Genomic DNA, 25,872 nt, shown 5'->3' on the forward strand with positions numbered 1-25,872 from the left:
CAGATATTCTCTAACAGTGGTATCTACATCCTGACAACGGCTGCAAGTAAAAGAACCATTTTTTGTATCCTAGATGTGTAAAAATCCTCCACTTTTCCAGCCACTGAGCCTGACTAGACGTCCGGGCCTCTGAAATCAGAGCTCACTATGAACGCAGACTCTCAACTGTTCAATGCATTCAAATCAAAGCAAAGAAATAAGTTTGTCTGTGCAACTTTGACCCTTTTGTATGAAACAACACATGACGCCCGAGTGTGAGGAAGGAACTAAAACTGATCCGGGAAGTGTTTTTTTGCCGTTACTGATTTAACAACACACAAAAAAGTTTTTTTTTTTTTTGCCGTTACTGATTTAACAACACACAAAGAAAAAAATGCTTTTTTTCTCGGACATGACAGCCAAAGCGACGAGCGCTTGTGAAACAAGTCAAGTTGCATTTCTGACATAATTGAGTGAATGTACAGTACGTTTGCCAAAAACGACAGCCGTGTTCTGCTTTCCTCATTTTGCAGCTCCGAGCACAAAACCAAAAGATGCAGTGGCTCAAACACATTTCTCACAGAAGACATAAATAAACCACGAACAGTAAAGAGAAGGAGCGCCTGCTTCTCACATGCTCACAGCATAGACCTGAATAAGTCATGCTTACCAGTCAAACAAAAAGAGGAAGTGAAACAACACTCTACATATTCAATGTTTCTTTTGCACTGATAAGTTTAGACTTATGTGATAATGATACGTTTTGACAGGCAGCTGATCGGGACACAAGTGTTCATGAAATAAACTTACTCAGGCAAGGATTGTCCTCTAGCATGGAGGGCATAAGAACTGAGGAGGACAAGGAGACATAGAGGAACAAATTAGACAAATACATGTGCAGATCAGGAACACAAAACTGGACCGAATAGTAGAGACGCTGACAAATAATATCATTTTAATTCAAACTGGTCTGTAACGGTCTGTTCGACCAGTCGACCAACAACACGCCAATCATTGCAACAAGGAGGAAGTCCATAGAGTTGGTGAACAAATAAATAATCCCAAATATGGTTGAACCTAAGGATTAAATACTAGTGCTCATGTCGAAGGCGATAATTACAGATTTAATCTTGTATATATATATACATATACATATATATATATATATATATATATATATATTTATACATGTGTACAGTAAGTACGCGTTTACGTGTTTTTGAACGACACAGGTACACAGGTGTGGTTATCAGTACTTATTTCTACACCTCTCACTGCACACATTGTCCCCGTTGTTACTGTAAAGTAAATAAAGGTTGTTTGTACTCACCATCCATGATGCACACACTCGCTCACTGTCGGCAGTGTCGCTGGTGGATGTCACTCAGGAGAACCTCGAGCTGAATGAGTGACAGCAGGCAGAAAAGTATTTTTTGTTGGACGAGGCTGGCGGGGGGAATTCCCCTCCGTCACCGGCCCTCCGTCTGAAACCAGCGAATCACAAGCCTCGTGACTCAAGCAGGAGAGCTGGCAGGGCTCACTCCGCCCCGCCCCGCCCCGCCGGCGGGCCCGCCTCCCACCGCAGCGGAGCGGAGCGGAGGAGACCGTGCGGCGCTTATATGAGTGAAAGCTCGTCTGGTTCTGTAAAAACTAATTAGAAAAAAACCATTCTCTAAAGTTCACAAACCCAGACATTACGTTTTCTTTTCTTTAATCTGTACAAAAACAGTGTAAAACTCACATTTTGCTCGGGCAATATGCAGAGTTACTATGCATTGCTCTCGGCCAAAAAGTAGTCCGTGTCCAGCTGAGGAGTAATTAATCAATTAGTGAGCTGTAGAGCGGCTGGTATGCAGATAGTTAGCTTTTTCCCCACTTGTTTCCAATCATTATGCCAAGTTAAAATAACCACTCTATAATAAAGCGAACAAAATAATAATAAATTCATTTGCGTAGGGAACTTTTTCCCTTTTCCAGATGGTTAGAAAAGTAGAAAATAGTTCTGACCTCGTGGTTTTTCAAAGATCACAGAGTTAAGGTTTTGACCCGTATTCATGAGATTGTTTACGTTACTGTCTAGTTGGTTTAAAAACTGCCAAGTTGATTTTTGACCTTTGAAACAGCATCTGACTAAACAGCTTCACAAGTTAATTTAGTAGATTAAACCATTTAAGAACTCAACAGTTGTATTGATGCCATTTTCTACAAGTGAAACCTATTTTGTCAAAATATTTGACTATCCAGAGTTCCTGTCATTTGTCTAATTCTGAGGAGTAAAGTGTATTTTGTTTATCTACATGAACTGACACGGAAAGGTAAATACTTTTCAGGAAAGACAACAAGGTGTGTAGGTCTTTAAAACACCAACAGTGCTGTCAGTGCAGCCTCACATGACAAAAAAATGTAGAAATGTAAAGGATGCAGAAATAAATTTAAAAAAAACCACAGACACAGCATCGTTTTTTTAGGGGTTTAATGGGTGTACGGATTCAATTAAAGGAAGTGATAAACACATACAAAAATACCCTTTCAATACATTTTAGAAACAAACATCTAAATGACCTGTTTTTGTTAAATGTTTCCAAACAGCAAAAGATGAGTTGTCTGAAACAGAGTGGTGCAGATTTTATTCAAAAAAAGACCTACCTGCTATGAATGCTATTTAAAAAAAAAAAAAAAAAAAAAAAAAAAAAAAAAAAATCACATGGTACAAATATGCAAATATAAATAAAGTGATAAGAAAACCCCCAATAATGAAGAATATGCCATTTGAAAAAAACTGTCCTCTGTACATTTAGTTGGGGAAACTGATGCTGGAAAAAAAAGCCTGCGTCCCAACTCTCGACCTGCTCCGATGAAGAGGGCGCCTCGTCAGCATCACTTTACCTGTGGCTGTATACATATATCCTCTGTGCTGAAGTCAAACACGGAGACGCCCAGCTTCAAGACGGAGGGTTGGGGCCCAAGGCAAGAACAAAAGTTGTCTCCTGACCCCCCTCACCCATCACTTGTGGCCCCAGGAGATGCTTTTTAAGAACCTCCACAGGAGGCGCAGAGGGTTAACACCCAAAATGAAGGGAATTCTGTCTCTCTCCAACACAAACAGCCATCGGTGCATGCACGCTCACACAGTCAACCGTAGATGATGCGCACACACAAGCGCACGCGCACACATATACACACACACACACACACACACACACACAACTCATCAAAAAGCTGCGAACCTTTTTTTTCTCACAAAGCACCACAAACTTTCAAATGGACAAGAAACACGCTCACAACCAGGACCTGGTTTCATCAGGGACAAGCAAACAGACCACGGTGAACTGGGGTGTGTGTGTGTGTGTGTGTGTGTGTGTGTGTGTGTGTGTGTGTGTGTGTGTGTGTGTGTGTGTGTGTGTGTGTGTGTGTGTGTAAGGGGGGTGGGGTCGGACAGTATCCCGAACAAAGTACTTTTTTTGTCGTTGTTTAGTCCTCCTGATGGACTAGAGGTTAAAGTTAGGCGTCAGACAATCAGTCAATCACAGGTACGTACACAAAACTGACATTGAAACACTTCCTTGGGACCGTCTAAACTCACGTTTTCGCTCTGACGCGCCACGAAGCAGCGTGTGCATCAAGCATTTTAGTCCGAGACAAGCAGGAGGCGAGACGCTGCAGCTCCTCTGAACACCGGGATCAACGTACATCACACTCTGATATGGTTCTCCGCACGTTCTGCGCCGATCCGTCCGAGAGCTAAACAACGACCGAGAACATCGCCGCTTCCAGAAAACACTTCCTGTTGTCGTGACGATGATTTCCTTGCTGATGTCACAGGGCCTCTACGATCACCTACACACTGCAAGCCCTATATGTAACCTGGAGTCCCTCTCCGGGGAGTCGCGCTGGTCCAAAGAGTTGTGGTTGTGATTTCTGTCATATCCAAGCAAACCCTCAATAAATCCTCCCTGTAACTGTATCCAAACCTTTACAGTGTCTACAAAAAATATCCAGGGCTGGAGACAAGCAGTAGAGAAAAAACAAAACAAAACCAAAAATTACACTTTTTTTTTTTTAAACTTGTTTTTTTTTCTTTTTAGATAAAACTACAATAGAATGGTCAAAAGACTTAACAGTGATCTTTTGCTTCTTTCTTTTTAAGACAAAAAGTTATGTACATCAACATTTACTGTACAGGTTTTCTGTTTGGGAGAAAAGAAAATTAAGAGGGGGGGGGGAAATCAGCATACACCAGAAGAGTGTGTAGCAGGCGTCAATAAATGTTTTTGTTTTTTTTAAAACATGTTAACTGGAAAAAAGGGAAATTGAAAAGAAGAACAGCTCACTTTCCTTCTGTACATTTTTTAAACATGGAGGGAGAGGAGGAGTAAAAAAACAAAAACAACAAACGGCTGCTTTAGCTCTCAGGTCAGATCTCGGTGACTCGGTGATAGCGTCGGCCGAATCCCGCTATCCACTGGCCAACCCATACTCTGAAAGATTTGAGGTGAGGTGTCTGTCCGGCTGCTTCACACCGGGAGACCGAGCGACCCGACGGCGCTCCCGCTCCCCGTGTGAAGTCGACTTGGCGTGTTCGACTCGACTGTAAAGCCCATACCTCTGCGTGTGCGTGTGAATCCAGTTCTGCCGGCCGTGTTGCTCAGGCTATGTGGATTCTGGCCTTCTCTGTTTCTTTCAGCCTCTTGGCCTGTTCCTCCAGAGAGGGGGAGAGAGGTCTCTTGGAGGCCGCTCCGTTCAGAGGGTCGGACCCTCGGCTCACCAGCGTGGGGATGGAGCTGCCGACGGGGGGCGCCACGTGTTTGGAGGCCACATGTTCTATAGAGGAGGACGACAAAAACCCAGGTCATTGTTCAAACTGATTTTCATTTCGTCTTAGTTTTACAGTTTGGTTTTGAAGCCTACGTTTTCTACATCTTTGTGGTGTTCACTTCTTTACAGCAGACACATTCATGGTTCAAACTCAGAGACGTCGCATCGCTTTTTAATACTTGTATGTACAACTTGTGAGGTTTTTTTCTCCACGAGGCCTAGTTGGTCTGCTTTAACAGCGCCGTGCCGTGCCGTGCCGTGCCAAGCCAAGATGACGTGTTTCCACTGCAGCCCCAAAGGAGGGGATCGCTGCTGTTATTATCAGAGCTGTGGTACTGACATACTGGCTGGATGCTTTTATTGTGAAGGGCTTAAAGGAAGTGCTGATCACTGGAGTTTCTCTGGCAGTGTTAATCTTAAACAGAACACATCTTATCAAGCACACATCATTTCTGTGTATCAGTTTAATATGTGCAGGACGTCGTAAAACAGAGCGCGTGCTGTCCTGCATCATTAGACGCTGTTTGGTTTGTAAACACCCATGAAGCTGTTCGCTGAGGTTATGGCGCCTCGGGGAAAAAGGTTTTCAACAAAGGTTTTGTTGTAGTTGCTAAGTGTTGTTTTTGTTTTGTTAAAACAGCCTAATATTTTTGTTTTATCGGTTTCGTGTAGTTGGTTGTCTTTATAAAGGCAGTCGTCAACATGTATTAGAAAAAAATATATTCATATTTGGTACGGTTGTTTATTTTTTTTGTTATATAAAAAAGATTGATAGTTTTTATTGTCATTTTTATTTTGTTCGTCAAAAAGTATTTTATTATAGTTGTTAAGTGCAGTTTTGATTTTTGGTAATACAGTCATTAACACGCAGTTTTTGGTTTTATGAGAAAGGTCGTTTAGTTTAGTTTTTGTCTTGTTTAAAGATCGTCAAATATTTTGTTACAGTCGTTTAAGGGTTGTCTTTATCGCCGCAAAATTATTAGACACGTTTCCTCGTCAAAATCAAACCTTCTGAGGAACGTCACCGTGACGACAGTTATCAGTCCTGAGAGGGGGAAACGGACACTCACTTGAGCCGATGACAGGAATGGACATGCCCTTTTCTTCGCTGGCAGGAGGCGCGTCGGCGGCGAGGGTGCCCTCGAACACGGGGGGCTTGGGAGGTGTGATGCTGCAGACGCACACGGAAACAAACAGCTTAGCACATCAGAAATCCAAATAACCACAGTTTGGCCTGCACCTCAGACGCCTGACAAAAAGCAACAGGTGAAACTCACTTGTGGCGGTTGAGAGCCAGTTTAATGGAATTCTTGACGACGCGGCAGCTGTTGCTGGCTGGGAGAGGTGAGGAGGCGTCAGGCAGCTCCATGCTGGGAAGTCTCTGTGCTCGGAAAACAGCCACATTATAGATCTCCACACTTAATCTAATACCTGCTTTAAGTCCAGCACAGAGAGGAAACCAATCAGGTGGAACGGAGGGAGGTTACCTGTGTTCTTGAGGTATCGATGGTTGGAATGGGCTTCGCCTTTGATCCAGTAACAGAAGTCTGACGATGAACACAAGACAAAATGTGAGTTTGTAGCTCCGACTGAACATTAAACAGTGAACAGAGGCAGACGGAGGGACACCTACAGCATTAGGTCCTTCTCCGTGCGTGAAGGAGTCCGAGGTGGGTGGGTATGGCTCTTTGAATGTGCAGTCGTCGTTGGACGCCACCTGCAGCGAAACGCAGAACAGCGTCACTCACGAGACACCTTAAACCTGTGATGAAGCTGAAATCGGCTGAAAGTGTCGGAGCTCCGTTCTCACCTCTGTGTCTTTGTGCCTCTTGTCTAGGTCCTCTTGTGTGGGCGAGTGTGGTCTCTTGGCAGGAGCTCCGTTGACCGAGTCCTCCAGGCCGTTGGGCTCCTCTTTGGGGCTGCTGGTGGCGTTGGGCGCGACGCTCTCGCTCGGCGCTGCGCTGACGGAGCTGCTGGCCGGAGGCGACGGAGGCCTCGTCTTAACCGGAGGCTCTTCGGGAGGAGACGGACGTGAAGACATCAGATCAAGAGGATTCAACCACATCTTAAGGAGGGCATGTTTTATACTTTCTACATTTTCAATGTGAACATGTGTTTGGTTTATTAAGTTAAACATTTTTGCTGGTATTTGTGAAATGAAACATAAAATGTGAAATTTTTCGATTAGAAACCTGCTTTCCTTTTTTTATACTCAAAACATTGCATGCGCGTAATAATCTGTGACATTTTCAACTCACTTGAGCCAATGACAGGGATGGACATGCCCTGGTCTTCATCAGCAGGTGCTGCGCCGGGTTCTGCGCCAGATGCTGCGCCGGGTTCCGCGCCGGGTTCCGCGCCAGGTTCCGCGCTGGCTTCGGCTCCGGGTTCCGTGCCGGGTTCCGCGCCGGGTGCTGGGGAGGTCTCCATAAAAAGCTGCTTGGGAGGGCTGATGCTGCAAAAATACAGAGCAGAAAGAACCTCAGCTTCATTTAGCGAATTTAAGCCGGGTCATTGTAGAACAAAAATGAGGAACAGAACATCTGGGGACACAAAAGAAATAGTGCAGGTCACAAAAGTGGAACTAAAAATCAGACAAGAGGGATGTGTTACCTGTCATCTGTGTCAGATGCAGGCTGAGCGGGTTTGCAGGGTGGAGAGTTGAAGGGAGTCCCTGAGTCTGTGTCTCTGGAGCTGTCCAGGTGACTGCTGTCCAGAGAGATCCGCTTAGAGCTCCCGCCGTTGGAGTTGCGGTTCAACTCCGCTATGCTCTGCAGGAGAGAGGAGAGCGTTCGGTCGAGGAAGTGACACGAGACACAATGACGGTCGAAGTGACGTCGTGCACCGGTTCATGCGTCTCACCCTCTTCTTCTTCTGCACCAGTTCAGGAGGAAGGTACTGATGCAGCTGCTTCTTCTTCACATGTGTGGCTTCAATCTTCATCCCGTCCTTCAGCATATTGATGTTGTTGGCTTGTCTGTACACTGTAGAGAACAACGTCACGTTAAGGTGGACTCCCTCCTGCTGCGAATGTTTGTTACACTTAATATGTTGCGCAAAGCAGAGCTGCTCATTTCTTGTAGTTTGACTCGCTAAAATGTGAACAGAAAACCTCAGTTCATTACTTTTTTTCCCCCAAACACTTGTTCCACTGAAGCAGCAACAGAAGACCTGCCAGAAATAGTGAGGATTGTTTTTGCTATGAATACAGGGAACTAAAGCTCCTGTAATGAGGCTTTATAATGTACCACAAGCCTTGTGCCTCTGTTAATCACATGACTAAAGATCTCCACCTTACTTTAAAGACTCTAACTAAACCAGTGTTTTGGAAAGTTATGTCATTATGTAATTAATGTTAATAGCAAGCCTCACTGACTGAAAAAGATAAAAGACATTTCACAGTATTTACAGTAAATCTTCAACCCATTCATTAATGTAACTTCATGGTTATAAACAGTGTGTGTGTGTGGTAATGCTGCCACATGAAATAAGCTGCTGTCCATTTGGTTTTATGAAATGCTTGATTAGATTAAGAAGCAGCAGATTGATTTTTCTTCCCAGAGAGTTGCCGGTGATGTGAGCGGACCTACCGGTGTCTGTGAAGGACTGGATGTCATACGTCAGGTCAATGTTCACGCTCTCTGCGTTCTCCACCTTCTTGAAGATGATCCCGATGAACCACATGGACACAAACTCGTTCCTGTTGCAGAAACACAACATTTTGTCAGCGGAGCACCGACTTCACTGAGCTGATGGCGTGCGCGGATGAAGCCGGACTCACTCGTTGCGGTTGTCTTTGGACCCCGGGAAGGACTGTGGGTTGACGTGAGCCAGCGTGATGTACTCATTCCTCTCCAGGTTCCCCACCAGGACGCGGATCTTCGACTCCACCAGGCCGATCCTGGAGGAAAACATCAGCATGTGTTCGTGGAAGGTGCGGTGACACATGATCTTTGGAGTAGAGCACAATGCTTCCCGGCTGCGTGAATTATATTTGTTTGACAATATTGTGTGCAGGATTTACAACACATTTATTCAATACAATGGGGAAAAAAATCCACCAGAAAACCCTCAACAATTTTGTGCTGGTTGACTCAGTTGAAATGTACCAATGCAATTTAAACACGATGAAAGGTGACGCCGGCTTCACCTCATAAACAGACTAGAAACCGTGACCTTTGACACTCACCATTCTAAGTGGTTTTCTTCTGTGGATGCGCTGGCAGTCAGAACGATGTAATGCCTGCAGCAAAAAAAAAAAAAAACACACACAACATAAGCCAAGAAACTTGACTAAACCCAGTAAGAGTCATGATAGAGGTAATTTAGGAATGATGGAAAACAAGTTTTAGTTAAGAGTAATATCCTCAACCTTATTCTAGTGCAAATGACTTATTAATCACTGAACGGGGAGATTCAGCAGCATGTTGGTTCTTTGTGCCACACAGCTGAACATGAACTATTTACAGTCGCACCATCGCTCCAGTAGAAAGTAGCTCCAGTGGAGCAGCAGCAGCAGAAGCTGAAGCTGGCAGAAAGCTCAGCTGTGTTGTCTGAAGTGTGTGGGAGGCTCTTTGGAAAAACAAAACGAATCTACCCAACTCTTACTGACCACAGTTAGGATGACTCAAATCTGTTCAACCAAAAAAGTGTCAACAATAAGTTGGTCGGAAAAAAAAAAGAAGTTGCATCAGATTCAAACACAGTTTACAGCCTGCCAAGATGTCGGCTCATCTCCACACAGCTTATTCTTTAACAAGCTGGTGGCTTAAAGAACTGCAATATTTCATATGCAGCAGAAGAAAGTAAATAAATTATGTATCTGAAGAAATCAACACCTACTTGTACTTTTGGAAAAAGTTGGGTGGCTCAAAGAGTTTGGACCATTCTGCTTTGCCCTGAAGTATCTCGTCTGTGACGCTGAGACCTGTTCATGACGAGATAGAGAGACACAGAGACAGACACGGATGAGGTCGGAGAGTTCAAGACGCAGTTTCCAGTTCTACAGCGCCGAGTCGTCTTTACCGTATTTGAACTCCTCGCTCATGATGGTGCGTGTTGACGTGGAGACGTTGTACGTGGAGTTCTGCTGGGGGTAGGCAGGTGTGATGATGGGCATCAGGTGGTATCTGTCAGACGGGTTCACCTAAAAAAAAAAAGAAAGAAGGAGAGGACACGGTACGGGGGACCGAGATTGGTTTCACTACAGAAACGAGAGCCTTCGTCAACATGTCAGCATTCTTCTACCCACAAGGCTGAAGGAAAAGAGCAACGTTACCCCCCCCTCCCCACACACACACGCACACACACACACGCACACGCACACCTCCTACACACACACGCATACACAAGGTACATCCCAATTCTCTTTACTGCCTTCGTGTCCCTTGTTTACATTTTGTTTGGTTTGTGGAAACCATTTGTGTCCCTCTCAAACATTATGTGATGGCATTAGTCTGAAGGCTGCTCGGCTGGATCTCCTGTCTGTGGGCTGTAAATGATCTTTATTATCTTCCCCTGGAGTTTGCAGACGTGTTATTAATGTCAGTTATTTAAATATTCTGTTTCCCAACATGGCAAAACATTTGAGATATTACATCTGCACATTGAACCTTAATAACAGCTACACAACAAGCATTAACAAATCTGGATTTTGACTTGAGTCTCGATCGGGCTGACTAGATTTGAGTATGTTGCGTGTGCTTAGATTACAGTTTGACACTCGGCTCTAGCTTTCCTGTATGAGGAAGTGAGAGTATGTGACAATACCCTCTGACAACCATAAAATGACTGGTTTCAGTGTTTACTTTTTTTATTTAATATTCGATTACACAATTCTAAACTTGTATTTATGACTAAACTTTCAGCCCAGAGCTCAGCAGTCGTTACTGAACGGAAACAACACCAATAGACAATTCAAACTTGTTTATTGCTGAAGGGACACAACAAACATGACACAGCAGATACAACGGCTAGAAACTTTTCAATTAAGGCAAGAGGGCAACTGGTTAAGGGTAAGTCGGTTTATGACCACAACAAGTATATCAAAGTCCCGACCAAGGAACAATAAATATGTCTGAACCGATAGCTGCACCTGCTGTGACTGAAGAGATTCATGTACATAAAGCCCACCTGCAGCGCCCTCTGGTGTGTTGATGTCAGCATCGACAGTTTGTTTACATGTGAAACAAGTTGCTCATGAACCACAATCAAAGATGTGTGTAATACAAATATTTGTAATGAATTATTAATATCTTTAGCACCCCCTGCTGTCATTACTACAAAGTGCACCATGTGTACATTCAAGGCCATTTAAAAACTCTAACCATTTACTACTAGAACAACAAGAAAAGTGTTACTTAACTTTTTGTTTAGAGAGTCCTTGATGTCTCACATTTTCATGCAGATAAAAAAAACGTAGGTAATTTATGCTCATACATTTAAGTTATTACCCAAACGGGGCTAAAGGCTAATCACATTTTGAAGACGTTGGGGAAGGCGGTGTAAAGGTGTCCTTAAATATTTCCCGCACACATTACTGCTATTTGTTTTATGTGACCTAAAACCAGATACCAGATCTGTTTCATTCAATTGCTAATGCAATTTCTATTGAAGGGGTGTCTATCTGATAAAAGACGTCCACGTAGGAAGTCTTCCTTGCTCCAAGCGGCTCTGGGAAGCCTCCTCCGAGCAGAGTTAAGCGCATTGGAGCTCATGATGGGGGACCCGATCAGTGTCGTGGTCACATGAGGACAGAGGGATGAGGAGACATGAAATAAGAGAAAGGAAATGGACCTATGCTCCAGCTACAGAGCTCAATTTAAAAAACAAGAAACGTTTAAGAACTCTGTCCAGATAACGTTTCCTGTGTCTACACAGCAAAACACATTCAAACCGGGGAGGCAGAACGCCGTAAGCATGAGGAAATCAAACACTGGGGTTATACTCACTCTGGGATCCCACACAGGTAAATTCAGATTACTCTCCTCAGGCTGTTTCAATAGCACAGGATTTGGCCACTCCCTATAGGAAGGAAACAACAGGAAATGTAGGATTACTGTGAAATACTGCCATCATGTGGACGAGGACAAAAAGAAATTGAAAAGGGCCCGATTCTCACCATTTGGAGAAAACCAAGAAGAACTTATGGACGAGCGTGGCAGCCACAGCGTTGGGGTAGAGCTGGCAGGTCCTGGCCACCAACATGGCCCACGACACTCCACCCAGAAACCCCAGCATGTTGGAGTAGATCCCTCGACCTGCAGCCACACGACACGCGATTCTCAGACAACAAGCACAACTTTATACCATGTCAAGTTTATACTAAAGTAGGACCCGTTTTGGTGGTCAGTGCTGATAATGGAGCTACAGATAATTATACAAGGTATACTTAACGCAGCCCACGGATGCAGCAAACGCTAACGAAGACAAACAAAAAGCAGCAGCAGAAGTTCACCAGTCATCTGAAGAACACTTACGCTTCGCCCACAGTTTGATGGCTCTCAATGTCAGCCTGAAGTTTTCCTTGTTTGGCACCAAGTACAAAATTTCATCAGTTACTCGACAGCCTGTGATAAGAAAACATGAGAAAACGTCAAATCCTGTCAAGACACGTATTACACTCTTACAGATGTGGAATTTCCCACTAAAGGAAAAAAAGGTTTATATTTCCCGTGAAAACAACCTTCTTCTGTTTGGATTCAGATACCTGCAACAACGAGCTGCGGCAAATGTGACACACGATGAGCTGGTTCCAATTCTACGCTTATTAAATGTCAGTGTCAGAAAAACAACGCCAGCAACAACACCAGGCCTCGTGTCAGTGTGAAATGAAAAGCCATGTAACGCACCATTAAGGCTGCGGATGCAGCGAATGTCCAAGTTTCTCAGGATGGAGTCTCCCCGCAGGTCCAGGTTGTCTGGAATGGACTGTAAGGCCAGTCTGGCAAAAAGCAAGTCGATCTGTGCAGGCGGAGACAGTAGAGAGATCAGCTCACCCTGTCATATCTGAACACGGTTGTTCACACAATCAAACAGATACAGGACTGAGGGGGGAAACGTAACATTCATTTTTGTCGTGAATAGTTGTACGAGCAGCACATGGCAGCACACGGAGATGACGGGAGAGCACGTCAAGTACAAAACAGCTCAACATCATACAACTCCGTCATGGAATTACTGCTTTAAATTAACTTTTAAATGACTCTTTTAAAATGTTTTTAGTAAGAAAATTTCATCAAGATTTCAAATGCAAACTAGAGCAATCACATTTAGATAACAAATGAGAGGTTACGTCTCCTTTCCTGCTCTTATGGGTGCTTTCATTGACCCGAGTTTCTACCTTGGCCTTAAAAAAAACAACTGTTTTTAAAAAAAAAATTTTAAAGTCTGATCCAAACAGGAAAATCCTAACAATCATTCTTAACACACTTGATACCACAGAGTTAAAAGCCTAAGAGATGCAATCTTTAGAATCACAACCCTTATAAACTCCTAAAACAACACACAAATGAACCTATAAAAGATTTTCCCACACGGTTATTGTCCTTTTTTAAGTTGTGTGCATGTAGCTACTGAATTGTAATACCTCTACATGTAGATATATTTAAGTAACTCACCTCAATCCCATCAAATTTGAATTTTATCACGGGTACAAAAGCGTCCTCGACAGCCTGCCGGCAACAGGAACAAACAAACGACATGATCACAAACAAATCCGGGACATGGTGAGACGATAACTCTTGCTTACTGTCCTGTGTTTAAGTAACAAAATGTGAACATGGCTTACCCTGAGATCTTTAATCTCTTCGTGCTGTTTCAATTTCTCAAAGAAAGACTGGAAAAAGTCACTTCTCTCTACGTGGCGTGGAGCCACACATAAGGCATCGATGTCAGCTCCTGTAAGGACACGTCATTTCCATCAGCGTGGTTCGGCATGTTAAACGGTTCGTGACGGCAATGAAATGATAAAGTCGCTGCGTTCGAGGTAAAAGACATCATCGAGGTAATTAACTCAACTGAACTCAAAAGAGCATGAAGAGCAGCTAAAGGAAAACTAGGCCCGAGATACATCAGACCAAGTAGGCGTCTCTGGGATCATCTCAGAAAAATGCAGTAATCTCCGAGTACGACTGTCCAATTGATAAATACTGCAAGTTTCAGTCAACACAATGTAAATGCCTTAAATGTACCAACAAAGAAAACGCATCAGAGTTGTATTTGCGAGACACTGACGACCTCCAAAGAACTCTGAAATAGCTTCATTTTTTTTTATTATTCCTGAAGTCTTCCATATAGGTGGAAAATCAGGTTCAGAAATAATTCATTTATTTTGTGTTTACACTGATCGTGACCTCCACTGTGCTGTTAATACACTTCAGGATAAATAGAAATTCATATAAAATTTATAAATAAACAGCGTCAAATTAAAAGGTAAAGGCAGTCTTTACTTTTTTTTAAATCTCAAATTGAAAAGTCTAAAGAAGCAAAAGCATGAATTTCACTCCGCTGTACTTACAAACTTTTGAAGGAGACTGTTTGTGGTCAAATGAAGCAGAAATGTCCAGACACACAGGCAACACTCCATCAATTTTACAGACCAACTTTTAATGTGCTTAAATTAAAATGCATCGGCTAAATATACCCGATGAAATGCAGATCAATTTCCTGTAGTGTCCACTGCTCCTACTGAGGGATTTGTCTTCTCTACTGGATGTCATGTGTCAGTTTCAGGAACTACCGCGAGTCATACCATATTAATACTTTCATCTTTTGAACAAGGGCCTTCAAATAAGTAGCCAAATACAAAGGCTACACCTGTTGTTGTTTTTTTTTTAAGTGTGCCAGCAGGTCACATCCTCTACTGATATGCATGTCATTGTTTGGATTTTGGATAGTGAGCATCTTCGGTATAAAACAACTCATTTTGGATGGATTTAGTTCAACGTTATCTCATTTCTAGGCTTTAGTTCGAGTCTGGACTTGGCAGCTGTGTCTCCGAAGTTCAGACCTCGTACTGGCAGACAGGCAATACTGAAGGACTCAAGTTAGGTTCTGGGACAAAAGAACCTGATCAAGTCATCCCTCACAAGGAACAATATTTTTTTACGACAGGATTTAAACATCCTGTCTTTATGTCCAACATGAAAAAAAACTTTAAATGCAATTTCAACCAGTAAGAGCAAACAGCTTGGAGATGTGGTGACCCATCGATAATGGATGAAATTAAAGTTGTTTGTTCAACTTATTATGTTGGCCTACACTTACAGGCTCTGGAGATACTGTCAATTGAAATATAATCTTGTTTCTAGAACATGAACACTGGATGGCGTTATAATATGAGTAGGTGAAGCTGTTTTAATGAACACATTGTTTGTGAAAGAAAGCATCAAACAAGATCAGATCAGCTGATAGCAATTACTGAAGAAAGTAACTGCCAGTGTCCCGACCAGTTTTGCAGATGAGCTTTGAACATCTTCTCTTATTCAGACGAATGGAAAACATGGTATACTTTGATGGATAAAAACACATCCAAATAACTTTTTAAATACCTTTGTTGAAAAACAAACTCTAAAAAGCAGGATGTATTTTCTGTTGTGCGTGTAAACTCTTACGAATGTTCTACCTCTCTATCCCACTGCTGGCCTTTGTTATTTAAAAACAGATAACGTGGTCAGACGACACGGATGCCTTCAGTCCATAGTCAGTCTGTGTTTACGCAGCTTTATGACCCCAAAAGTGGTCTTTTCAAAACCACTCAATAGCAGAGGAATATGACAATGCCAGCGTTGCGCTTTGGTGTAACCAAGGCAACACAGTGATGCACGCCTGCTCAGACAGGGCTGAGTGCTGCTTGGCAGTCATGTTCTGTCACCTCTATCTTTTTAATATCAGTGTAGCCAATCACACAGTACAGGTGTCGCCTTAGTTGTCAGACATTTTCCTGTCAAAAAAAAAAAACAAACAGCCATTTCATTAGTGATATTAAATATCACAGTAAAGACGACACATACCTTTTGTGTGCACTCCGAGTCGGTATGAACCAAATGTAAATATCTTGCCCCCAACACAGCTAATAGCTGACGGTGGAAGATTCTGTGGAGAAGCACAGACAGTGAAGTCAGTGTGACTTTTCCCCCCTTCATGGTGAAACAGAAGGAAGCGTTCAATTTCTTGAGTATCTGTATGATTCATGACTTCATAAGACATCAGAAATCATGGCTTTTAGGCCGGACATATATTTACTTTTAACTACACACTTGCACGGGCACTGTACGTGGCTGTCCCGCATTTCGAGCCTCCATTTGGTTACGCAAGTGGGGATGTGACGCGGTCAGAGGTCGGTGGGTTGGAAAGCAGCAACAACAATGGCAGAACGTTTTAAACACGCGCTCATAGACCAAGTCCACAATTACAACTCAATCTGCATGATGTACACACTTGCCAGAGTAACTGGCGTCATCACTGTCACATCTGGCTTGATCTCAGACACAACGTTCACGATGGCACAACCTGACGCTTTTTTCTGCCGCGATCTCAAATTTAACAAAGTAGTTTCTTTGTCGAGTGCTGCCGCGTTTATTGTTTACATCACGCATTTTTGGAAGTTCACTGGATGTCACTGGGTCTCTGGTGTGAACAATCCTCCGGGTCACAGGCATGTATGTGAACAATAATGTTCACGAAGCCACCGGTTGTCTTCTGTGAACACATGGGTTAAAATAGAAAGTGCATCTCCCACCTTAGTAGACAACAGCAGAACTTACCTTTAGTTCACTGATCTCTGCAATCCATTCTTTAACAAAGTTATTCAACTTCCCAAGAACTGCAAGTCTGAAAGAAAATACAACTTTAGGCAGCTGCAGTCTAAAGTATGAGGCGTTAAAATGATTAAGGGTATTCGTTTGCTGCAATGACACAGACGTGTGTCAAATAAAAATGCAGTACAAGACAACATCCTTCCAATCCGAAGCTATCTCGGAGCGGCCTTGTTTGAATGTTTAAGAGCAGTTCATGTGATTGGGGCAACGAAAGGGGTGCAAGTCAAGATGCTCAAATTCAGTGTTGTTGTAAGTACAAAATAAAACACGTGTGCACGTCGTTCCTCACCTGTGGTTCAACTCCTCTTCGTCTTCAAACACCCCAAAGGGTTTCATGGCGTCGCAGAGCTTCTTGGTGTACTGGTGGTCCAGTTCTCGTGGGGGCGCGAGGCTGATGGCAGAAGTGATGCCGTAGTGTTTCTGAGGCTGCTGCCCACCAGGCATGGTGCTGCGGGGACAACGTGCAATCACACATCAGACACAACACCGACACGTCATGTCACCGGGTCACCAACAAGGTTTCTAAAACGGCCCCCGACCCCAGCCGGTACCGACAGATAGCGGCTGTTCCTCCACTACTATTCCCGCGAACCCATGTGTAAACACTCCGCTGATAGCATCGTGCCCGGCTCACAGCTCCTTTTTTTGGTGAACCCTCCGGTGGACCCTCCGGTGGACCCTCCGGTGGTGAACCCTCCGGTGGACCCTCCGGTGGTGGACCCTCCGGTGAACCCTCCGGTGGACCCTCCGGTGGTGGACCCTCCGGTGGACCCTCCGGTGAACCCTCCGGTGGACCCTCCGGTGGTGGACCCTCCGGTGAACCCTCCGGTGAACCCTCCGGTGGACCCTCCGGTGGACCCTCCGGTGGTGGACCCTCCGGTGGACCCTCCGGTGGACCCTCCGGTGGTGAACCCTCCGGTGGACCCTCCGGTGGTGGACCCTCCGGTGGTGGACCCTCCGGTGAACCCTCCGGTGGACCCTCCGGTGGACCCTCCGGTGAACCCTCCGGTGGTGAACCCTCCGGTGGTGAACCCTCCGGTGGACCCTCCGGTGAACCCTCCGGTGGTGAACCCTCCGGTGGTGACCCTCCGGTGAACCCTCCGGTGGACCCTCCGGTGGACCCTCCGGTGGACCCTCCGAGGCAGCAGGCTACAAACAGGCTGGAGGCGCTAACAAATTAGCTCATTTAGCTAAGTTAGCCGACGTTAGCTGGCTGCTACGGAAGAATTGGGTTTAACTAATGACTCGCTTTCCGGTTCGACCTTTTGAAGAGTGGACATGTTCCAACAACAAAACCATTATACTGCAATCAAAGCCGCGTGTACAGCAGCGTTAGTCCGGAGCAGGCGCGCCGAGCGGCCGTCAGCACGGCGGCTGCAGGCCGCTCGGTTGTTGTGACAGTTTGGCTAACGTTAGCTCTTAGCCTATTCTTCAGGACTTGTGAGCGAAGCTGGTAAACAGGACGCGACCTCACGACTCACCTCGACATTTCTTTCATGACACTGTAAAAAGCTTGCACCGTTTTTTTCTGTTGTAAACCCGTAAAAAAAAAAAAGCCCCTCTAGAAAGTCATCGAGTGGAACAACAACAGCCTCGACCTGATTACAACAATGGTCCTTTCCAGAGGAGCAGTTCAAACCTCCTGAACCGGAATCACTTCTTCTCACGGAGCCGATCACTTCGGAATCCGACAACAACAAACATGTCGAGGAGCTCCGACGCGCTCTGGTTTCTGGATGCTAGCAGCTAAACGCGCGTTTAATTGCTGTAAAGAGTTTTTCTTTTTTTAAATCTCAAACTCCAGAAGTAACCGTGTTGGCTGGTGACGTCACGAGCAGCACGCCGAGCGACCGTCGTCACGAGGCGCCGCCTCGCTGAGGCCGCGAGTCACGTGACCGCCGAGGCCCTGAAACATGGACGCTGCGAGCTCCGGCGCGATGGCGGCGTTAGTCACACAACGTGGGTTTTAAAGGACTCACGTGCACTCGAAATCAATACTTTACATGCAAAGTGATGTCGGCCGTGAGTTTGTTAGCCTGTGGTAGCTCAAATGTTAACAGCAAACTATTTTGTACAGCCACCGCAAAACCTTTTCTCCAGCAACAACTGCATGTTAAATACATCATTTACAAATTAAAGAGAATGTTAAAGTTACATTAAAAATCACATTTGTTAGAGTGTTCAATTAAGTTCACAACTTCAGCTGCAATTGTGACACACTGCGTGGGTTTGTGTGAACAAAACTAAAAAAAAAGATGGAAAGTGAACTTTGTGATTCCTGTATGCAAAATGAACTAATAAAGCATGTCTGAACAGTGAACCGTGTCGTGTTTACTGCTGCTGTGTCCACCAGAGAGCACCTCCTCACAGAAAAACAAGGTGGACTGAAGGAAACAAAACTCAAAAGGTAACTAGGTGGATAAATTAAATATGACCCCAATTTAATTGTTTTGCCAATAACTTAAATAAATGTCAGTTTGTTTTGTCTGATTCTTCTATAACCAGTCACATATTCTTGTAACTGCAGAACCTGAAGAGGACAATAACAGTCACCTTTTACCATCTAAGTTTTTTTTTAGTTTTTTTATGTCATTTTTGTAAATAGATTTGATAGATAAAATGCCATTTAACTTCCATTATTCTTCATCTTTTTCGCAATTAATAAACATGCTGAAATGAATTTAAAAATGAGGAACTGCAAGTGCTGTAAGAAAAGGGTGACTAGACTGTTGCCTGCAGTTTCAATATTAAAACAACATTTTACAGAGGACAATACATTAGCTACTGGTAATTTGCACATCCTTGGAATAAAGTCTGATTGCTGTATGTGTACAACATTAATCTGTGAGTTACTAGTTAAGCTGTCATTTTCACTTTGGAGCATTTGTACCCATTAAATGTTATACAACAGTCTTTCTTTGTTGACATGTCAGTAAATCATTCCTAACTTAAGAATCACAGCATATGTGTCAGTTACAGTAGGAAATGTTGTAAAAAGAATAAATAACAATTTTAACATTGAAATTGAGGAAAACCAACAGTCTGTAAATGATAAAAGCCAGGCAGTTATATGAGGGTTGACAGAATGGCAGAAATGAGTTTTTTTTAAGTAGTTATGATAGTTACACTGTTTTGTTGAACACGTCCTGGAAACCGAAGTACCTGAATACACTTTTATTTTTGATATATGTGATGTTAAACTCCTTGTTTTGTTTGGTAGGGATGTCCAGCTTGGCCTTTACCATGCTGTCACTCACTCTGACGAGGAGGCGGACACAGCCGAGCTCATGTGTGATGTTACTGTGTAAAACGGCTTCATCTAGTGGACAGTTTAAATCATCACATCTGGTGGAAAACCTCAAATAAATTGTTTTGATCATCAGCCCTGACTGATTTCTTTGTGAAGGGCAAATTGTCATTGGTTGCCTGCATTTCTTGTCAAAAAACCTACCCTTTTTTTTTTTCCTGCAGATGTGACACTGGATTGTTCCATAATTTGCCCGTTTGCAATTTCATTTCTATTGTAATGTTGTGTGAAGCATAGCCCCTGTTTTTGTTTTGTTTTTGTGGCAAAATGTATGTTAATAAATCCAGTTTACATATGCAGTCCAAAATGTGTTTCATGTTTGACTAACATGACCATAATGTTGGTTTGTTTGATGTATGAATGTGAGGCACAGCAAAGAGGGTTATTCTGACTTAGTCCAGCAGCGTTATATAAACAAATATCTTTGACGTACTCCATGAAATTACATCAAAAGATGTATGGATCGTTAAATAAAAATTCTTCCCATCTTTATACATGTAGAAAATGATTCCACGTCTGCAGAGTTACTGCAGGACGACACTAAGTTACTTATTATGACTTTGCAAACAACCTTTCACCTGTCCAGGAAACACAACTCCTCCCCGATTGACTCACGCCCCCTTCTGTATTTTGGACTTTTAATGTCATCAAGTTTAAATATATACAACAGCAGAGACAGCGACCATTAGCAGAAGTTTAATACTGCAACACGAAGCACCATCAGTTTAAAAAATGAGCAACGTTTCTCTTCAGGTGAATGTGGACGACTGGATTGTGAAGAACCAGAATGCATTTAATCCTCCAGTGTGCAACAAGCTCATGTAAGTAACACATTTTACTTTGATATTAACCACATTGTTAGATATGTGTGGCTTCTTCTTTGCTGAGGAAAATGATATATTACACAGTGTAACGAGCAATCTGTAATTTATGAGTTTTATAACATCTTTGATTGAAAGATTCTAACTGTGTCGACAAGTGAACAATCACAGTCACTGTTTCAGGACACGTAGATAACACATGATTGTGTTTAATTTCTCAGGCACTTTTCCCAGTTGCTTGTCATGTTTGTTGGAGGTCCAAATACCAGGAAGGATTATCATATTGAAGAAGGGGAAGAGGTGAGAGAGAAGTCCGGATCCAAACACATGCCCTTAATGAAACCAGGAGAAACTGCACTCTGCTTATTTATTGCTAACTGAAAAAACAAGAAAAATAAGTGTAGCCTTCAGTTCCTGATCCTGATTTTCAGTTCATGATCGATTCAAGAAGGGCAAGGTCCACCACAGGACTGCAATGCTTGGTCAAATTATTTTTGGCTGGTTACCACTGTTGTTTTTTTCTGGATCCTGTTATCATTGCCGTTCTTTGACATCAGGGTTTTTGGACGTTTACTGTGTCAAAATACAGAGTGTCTGCTGGCAGCCACATGCAACAAGCTGTTACTTAATAGTGGTCCTTAAATGGAATTTTGGTAGTTCGTACTACAAGCTGTAAGTATTTGTAAAGTCACCATTTTTTTTGCTCCTTGGGGTCTGTGCTTTGGCAGATCAAATTTGAAATTAAGAAGTGAATACAACATTACAGTGCCAAGCCTCAAGGAATCAAGGAATGTCAAGAATGTCATCATGAGTTTTGATGCACTGGGCTAAATGTAAACACACAAGAGCGCACCTGTATAGCTCTGCTTTTATGCTGTTGCTTCCATTAGCTTTTAAACCATAAATAAATGCGAGTGCGCCGGTTCCACGGGCAGTTATACATTCTCAAACCATAATACAACCTTCACATTTGACAGATGAGGCGGTGTGGTCGGTATAACTTTGTTCCACAAGTCGCAAAGCAAGACTTCAGCAATGCAATATGCTCCCGTACACTAGATCAGACCAGACCAGACCTGACCTGACTATTACATACCAGACCATACCAGACCATACCAGACCATATCAGACCATACCAGACCATACCAGACCATACCAGACCATACCAAACCATACCAGACCATACCAGACCATACCAGACCATACCAGACCATACCAAACCATACCAAACCATATCAGACCATACCAGACCATACCAGACCATACCAGACCATATCAGACCATACCAGACCATATCAGACCATACCAGACCATATCAGACTATACCAGACCATACCAAACCATACCAAACCATATCAGACCATATCAGACCATACCAGACCATATCAGACCATATCAGACCATACCAGACCATATCAGACCATACCAGACCATATCAGACCATACCAGACCATACCAGACCATATCAGACTATACCAGACCATACCAAACCATACCAGACCATATCAGACCATATCAGACCATATCAGACCATATCAGACCATATCAGACCATATCAGACCATACCATCAGTGTTATTCCTCTCCTGCCTTCCACTCTGTTTTAAACAGTTGTTCTACCAGCTGAAGGGGGACATGTGTCTGAAGATTATTGAAAACGGCAAACACAAAGATGTGCACATCAAAGAGGGAGAGGTGAGCTTGTATAAACTTTATTATTGCATTTCATCTTCACTTCACACATATACAGTATTTCCATATATGGAGTCCATGTTTGAAAGCTTCATTCTGACCCTTTGCTTTTAATGTTCCTGCCACTGAAAATGAATGAAATAACGGCACCGCAACGTGCCTGCTGATAGTTCGCACTCCATTCATTTCGTCCCTGTTTGCAGATGTTTCTGCTGCCGGCTCGGATCCCCCACTCCCCCCAGAGACAGGCCGACACTGTGGGACTGGTGGTGGAGAGGAGACGGCTGCTGACTGAGACCGACTGCCTGAGGTAAACTACTCCTTCTCTTCCCGTTCTTATCTCTTCTTATGTAGATGATAGCAGGAAATGAAGGACAGGATATGTCCTGAAATATCCAGAGATGTAGTCAAACCAAAAGTAATATTCACCATGAAACTTGAAGTATACTTTGCAGAAAACACACTCACATAAGTAAAGGGGCAGGAAAATAAACCAAAATCTTTAGAAAGCTGTAGAGTATTGAAGAAGTAGAGCTTTTCTTGGGAGTTTGGAGGCGTTGCAGATTAAGTGACAAAGCGATTGGATGTCCAAAAAAAGAAGAAAAGTTGTACAAAAAAACAGCTCAAGACACCAAAAAGAAACAATGTTTCTCAAAAAATTGCATTTGAACTGCTATAAGCTCAAACTTTCAGTTATTCAGTGATGGTACATAAAATATCCTCCCTAATTGATGGAAAAAAAGATTGATCTCTTCCTCTTGTTTGCATTGTGGCTCCAGAAAGTCTCTTTTGTTGTCTCTTATTTGCAAGTGATTCCTTTTGTTTTACTTTCCGCATCTAACTGACGACTCCCCTGTGTCCTTATCTACCTACAACCAACTCTGTATTACCGTACGGAAGCAGATACAAAGGGAATGGGAGTGACTGTCAACTGTTTGTCACACTGTATAAAGCTGCCCTACGGAGGAGTGACGTGAAGGACTGCTGGGGGGAGCACTGCTGGACACCCCTCTTTGAGGGTGCATGTAGTTGCTCCTTCTTGCAAGAATAAATGTTCGATGTGTTTGATTTTGAACCAAACCTCTGAGTCATTTTTCCAACACTAATATACTTTATTTTCTTTTATGGAGTGCTGGTTGGAAAAACTAAGTGATTTAACACCTGCAATTTCAAACAAGCGTTTCCAGTAGCTGTGGATCAGAGCTGCACAACGTTAAGGAGAAATTCTGGACCATTTGTGCTGTCAAAACTTCTTCAGATTAACCAAAATTTCAGGATGTGAACGTTTCTCTTGAGGTCAATCCACAGCATCTCGACTGGTTTAAAAGTTCTGACTGGACAACTCAAGTCCAAAAAGGAGAATTTTGTTTTGGTTGAAATCATTCTGTTGCACTTTTACTTTACCCCACTTCTACTGAGTTTTAGCTGGAAAGCAAGTCTGACATTATTTTGTAAAATAGCTTGATAAACTTGGGAATACATTTTCCCCTGGATGTGGGTGAGCAGTTCAGGCCCAGAGGCTGCAAACAGCCCAAACTCATGGTTCGACTTGCCCCATAGAGGCGATGTTGTTGCTGTTGAGTGTCCTGCCACGGATGCATCGCTGCATTTGCAATCCTTGTTATTTCTGTTTTGTGTCTCTGCCACAAGAACCACGGGATTCAGTGTCGTATGAAGAGTGGCAGGTTTCTATGTCTCAAAGCAGCATTGACATTAACGTGTGTTGGTTCTTGCAGGTACCATGTGAGCAACACCACTGACATCTTGTTTGAGAAATGGTTCTACTGTCAGGATCTAGGAACCCAACTGGTGCCAATAATCAAAGAGTAAGACACCGTCCCACCTTTATAAATAGTCTCCATCAGTCTTTGTTTTATTACAGTTTGTTGGGTTGGTTGACTCTTTACTTGCAGGTTCATGGCATCGAAGCAGTGCAAAACAGGAAAACCTGATCCAAGTGAGTTGCTTTGAAATTCTGTTGAAATGTCCCGTGTCTTACCTGAAGGTTGGTCTCTGTAAGCTGACGTAATGTTTATCTTTGGTTGGACAGATGAAGTCTTCAGAGAACCTCCGTTCCACATGAACACCATGAATGTGATGTTACCCTTCTCCTTCAAAGACTGGCTGGACAAACAGAGGCCGTCCCTGGGAAACGGCCGGCCCGTCAACATGTTCGGAGCTCAGTTTGAGACGGAGGTGACAGGAGTCGTGTTGGTTTTACATAAAAGTTATTGGTTTGTTTTTATCACAGTTTTTCAACTACTTCATTCGAATCGACTATTTTATTCAGGTTGAAGCTCCTGTACAGCCACTGCTGTTAAGGCAAAGTTAATCAGTATGAAAACATGTGCCTATTTCTTAAAGTAAAACAGAAAAAGTATCATTGAAATGTGGAGGGTGGATAAAGTGCTTATTGTTTACATTTCATTTGTTTTATATACATGTCTGGTTTTGCTAATCTGAGTAACAAATTTTGACAAAGTTTTGTAAAGTGAAACTGAAATTAAAGTAGAGCCCAGATATTGGCATGAAATCACCTCATCGCATTATGGATAGAAATTTCCCATAGCGTATTTTGATTGTAAAATTATTGCATAGAAGGCAGAATTAGCGTTGCGAGGACAGGGGCAGATGAGATGTGCTGGAGATGAGGATTGTAACACACACACAAAAAATTCTCTTTCTTGTGGCCCCAACAGGTGATGGTGTTTGGACCTGGACTGACAGAGACGTCAGTACGTCAAAGTGATGTGTGGATTTGGCAACGGGTACGTATGTCCCAGTGGGCTCAGTCAGCGTATCCATGCCAAGAAGGAAATCTGAGTTCGTAAAGTGAATCCTCTTCTCTGTCTCTTTCTCAGGAGGGATCTTCAACAGTAACTATGAATCAGCAGGAGTTCACTCTTTCTGCGGGAGACAGTTTACTGATTCCCGAGCACAGCCAGTGAGTCAATATTAACCATTAATGACACACTCTTCCAGTTAGTTCTCAAGTTATTGTGTTTAAATTTAGCTCCGTATATTGTCCAGTGTAGTTTTAAAGGAGGTTGTCTGAAACTATATAATAACTTGTGATGCTGCTGAGGGTTTGTTTCAAAACATGTATGTGGCTTCCTCTTTTTTAGATACCAGTGGCAGAGAGATGAAGGAACCGTTGCCTTGTTTGTGGTCCAAAACCCGGAGCGGAAGAGACCCTAACATCACACATGCACATTAAAATACTGTATATGTGGATGGAGGAGCTCCTATTGTTCACAAAGAATAATAAAAAGTATCCCGTGTATCATCACATGCAGCAGGTAAAACCCATGTCAGTGTTAATAAACAGAGGACGCTATTCAAACTGAAACTGTTCATTTTGTCACTACATGTCATTTTAGATTAGTGTTAAGAGAAAACTATACATGAATATCTGTAAAGTAAAATTGTGTGATTATTTA

At 43.1% G+C, this 25,872-nt stretch overlaps 3 protein-coding genes across 5 annotated transcripts in view; 1 reads left to right on the forward strand and 2 right to left on the reverse strand.

Moving 5' to 3' along the window:
* The window catches only part of rel (v-rel avian reticuloendotheliosis viral oncogene homolog), a 14,264-nt gene extending 12,891 nt beyond the window's left edge, over positions 1–1,373 (reverse strand). The window contains exons 1-2 of the mRNA XM_069725499.1: positions 1,310–1,373; positions 790–828 (exon numbers count right to left, since the gene is read on the reverse strand). Coding sequence (XP_069581600.1) covers positions 790–828; positions 1,310–1,316 — 46 coding nt within the window. The 5' untranslated portion in view covers positions 1,317–1,373. The remainder of the gene's footprint in view (positions 1–789; positions 829–1,309) is intronic.
* Positions 1,374–2,437: 1,064 nt separating this feature from the next.
* Positions 2,438–18,459, reverse strand: papolg (poly(A) polymerase gamma). Of its 3 annotated transcripts, XM_069725489.1 has the most exons (24): positions 18,095–18,459; positions 16,903–17,061; positions 16,560–16,626; positions 15,807–15,888; positions 13,583–13,692; positions 13,413–13,466; positions 12,645–12,756; positions 12,273–12,362; positions 11,915–12,053; positions 11,745–11,817; positions 9,820–9,940; positions 9,637–9,721; positions 8,984–9,037; positions 8,576–8,695; positions 8,385–8,494; positions 7,657–7,778; positions 7,408–7,565; positions 7,053–7,249; positions 6,605–6,807; positions 6,428–6,511; positions 6,282–6,341; positions 6,072–6,175; positions 5,865–5,965; positions 2,438–4,800 (listed from the first exon to the last, which is right to left on the reverse strand). In XM_069725489.1, exons 1-24 carry the CDS (start codon positions 18,109–18,111, stop codon positions 4,625–4,627), a joined length of 2,598 nt encoding a protein of 865 aa, XP_069581590.1. In that variant the 5' UTR covers positions 18,112–18,459; the 3' UTR covers positions 2,438–4,624. The 3 variants fall into 3 exon arrangements, with proteins under 3 accessions (XP_069581590.1, XP_069581591.1, XP_069581592.1); XM_069725490.1 differs by lacking the exons at positions 2,438–4,800; positions 5,865–5,965 and having other exon boundaries at positions 6,068–6,175; XM_069725491.1 differs by lacking the exons at positions 2,438–4,800; positions 5,865–5,965; positions 6,072–6,175; ... (10 more) ...; positions 9,820–9,940; positions 11,745–11,817 and having other exon boundaries at positions 11,911–12,053.
* A 2,137-nt stretch (positions 18,460–20,596) lies between these two features.
* On the forward strand, positions 20,597–25,781 carry haao (3-hydroxyanthranilate 3,4-dioxygenase). The gene is made up of 10 exons (XM_069725501.1): positions 20,597–20,741; positions 20,963–21,041; positions 22,352–22,435; positions 22,636–22,742; positions 24,169–24,258; positions 24,346–24,389; positions 24,483–24,628; positions 25,132–25,200; positions 25,294–25,376; positions 25,558–25,781. The coding sequence occupies exons 1-10, from the start codon at positions 20,653–20,655 to the stop codon at positions 25,628–25,630; spliced, it is 864 nt and encodes a 287-aa protein (XP_069581602.1). The 5' UTR covers positions 20,597–20,652; the 3' UTR covers positions 25,631–25,781.
* Positions 25,782–25,872: the final 91 nt, after the last annotated feature.

This window comes from Brachyistius frenatus, unplaced genomic scaffold, assembly GCF_029030835.1.
Source record: "Brachyistius frenatus isolate BFR_SWC_R1_liver_20210118 unplaced genomic scaffold, ASM2903083v1 Contig_427, whole genome shotgun sequence".
Taxonomy (NCBI): Eukaryota; Metazoa; Chordata; class Actinopteri; family Embiotocidae; genus Brachyistius; species Brachyistius frenatus.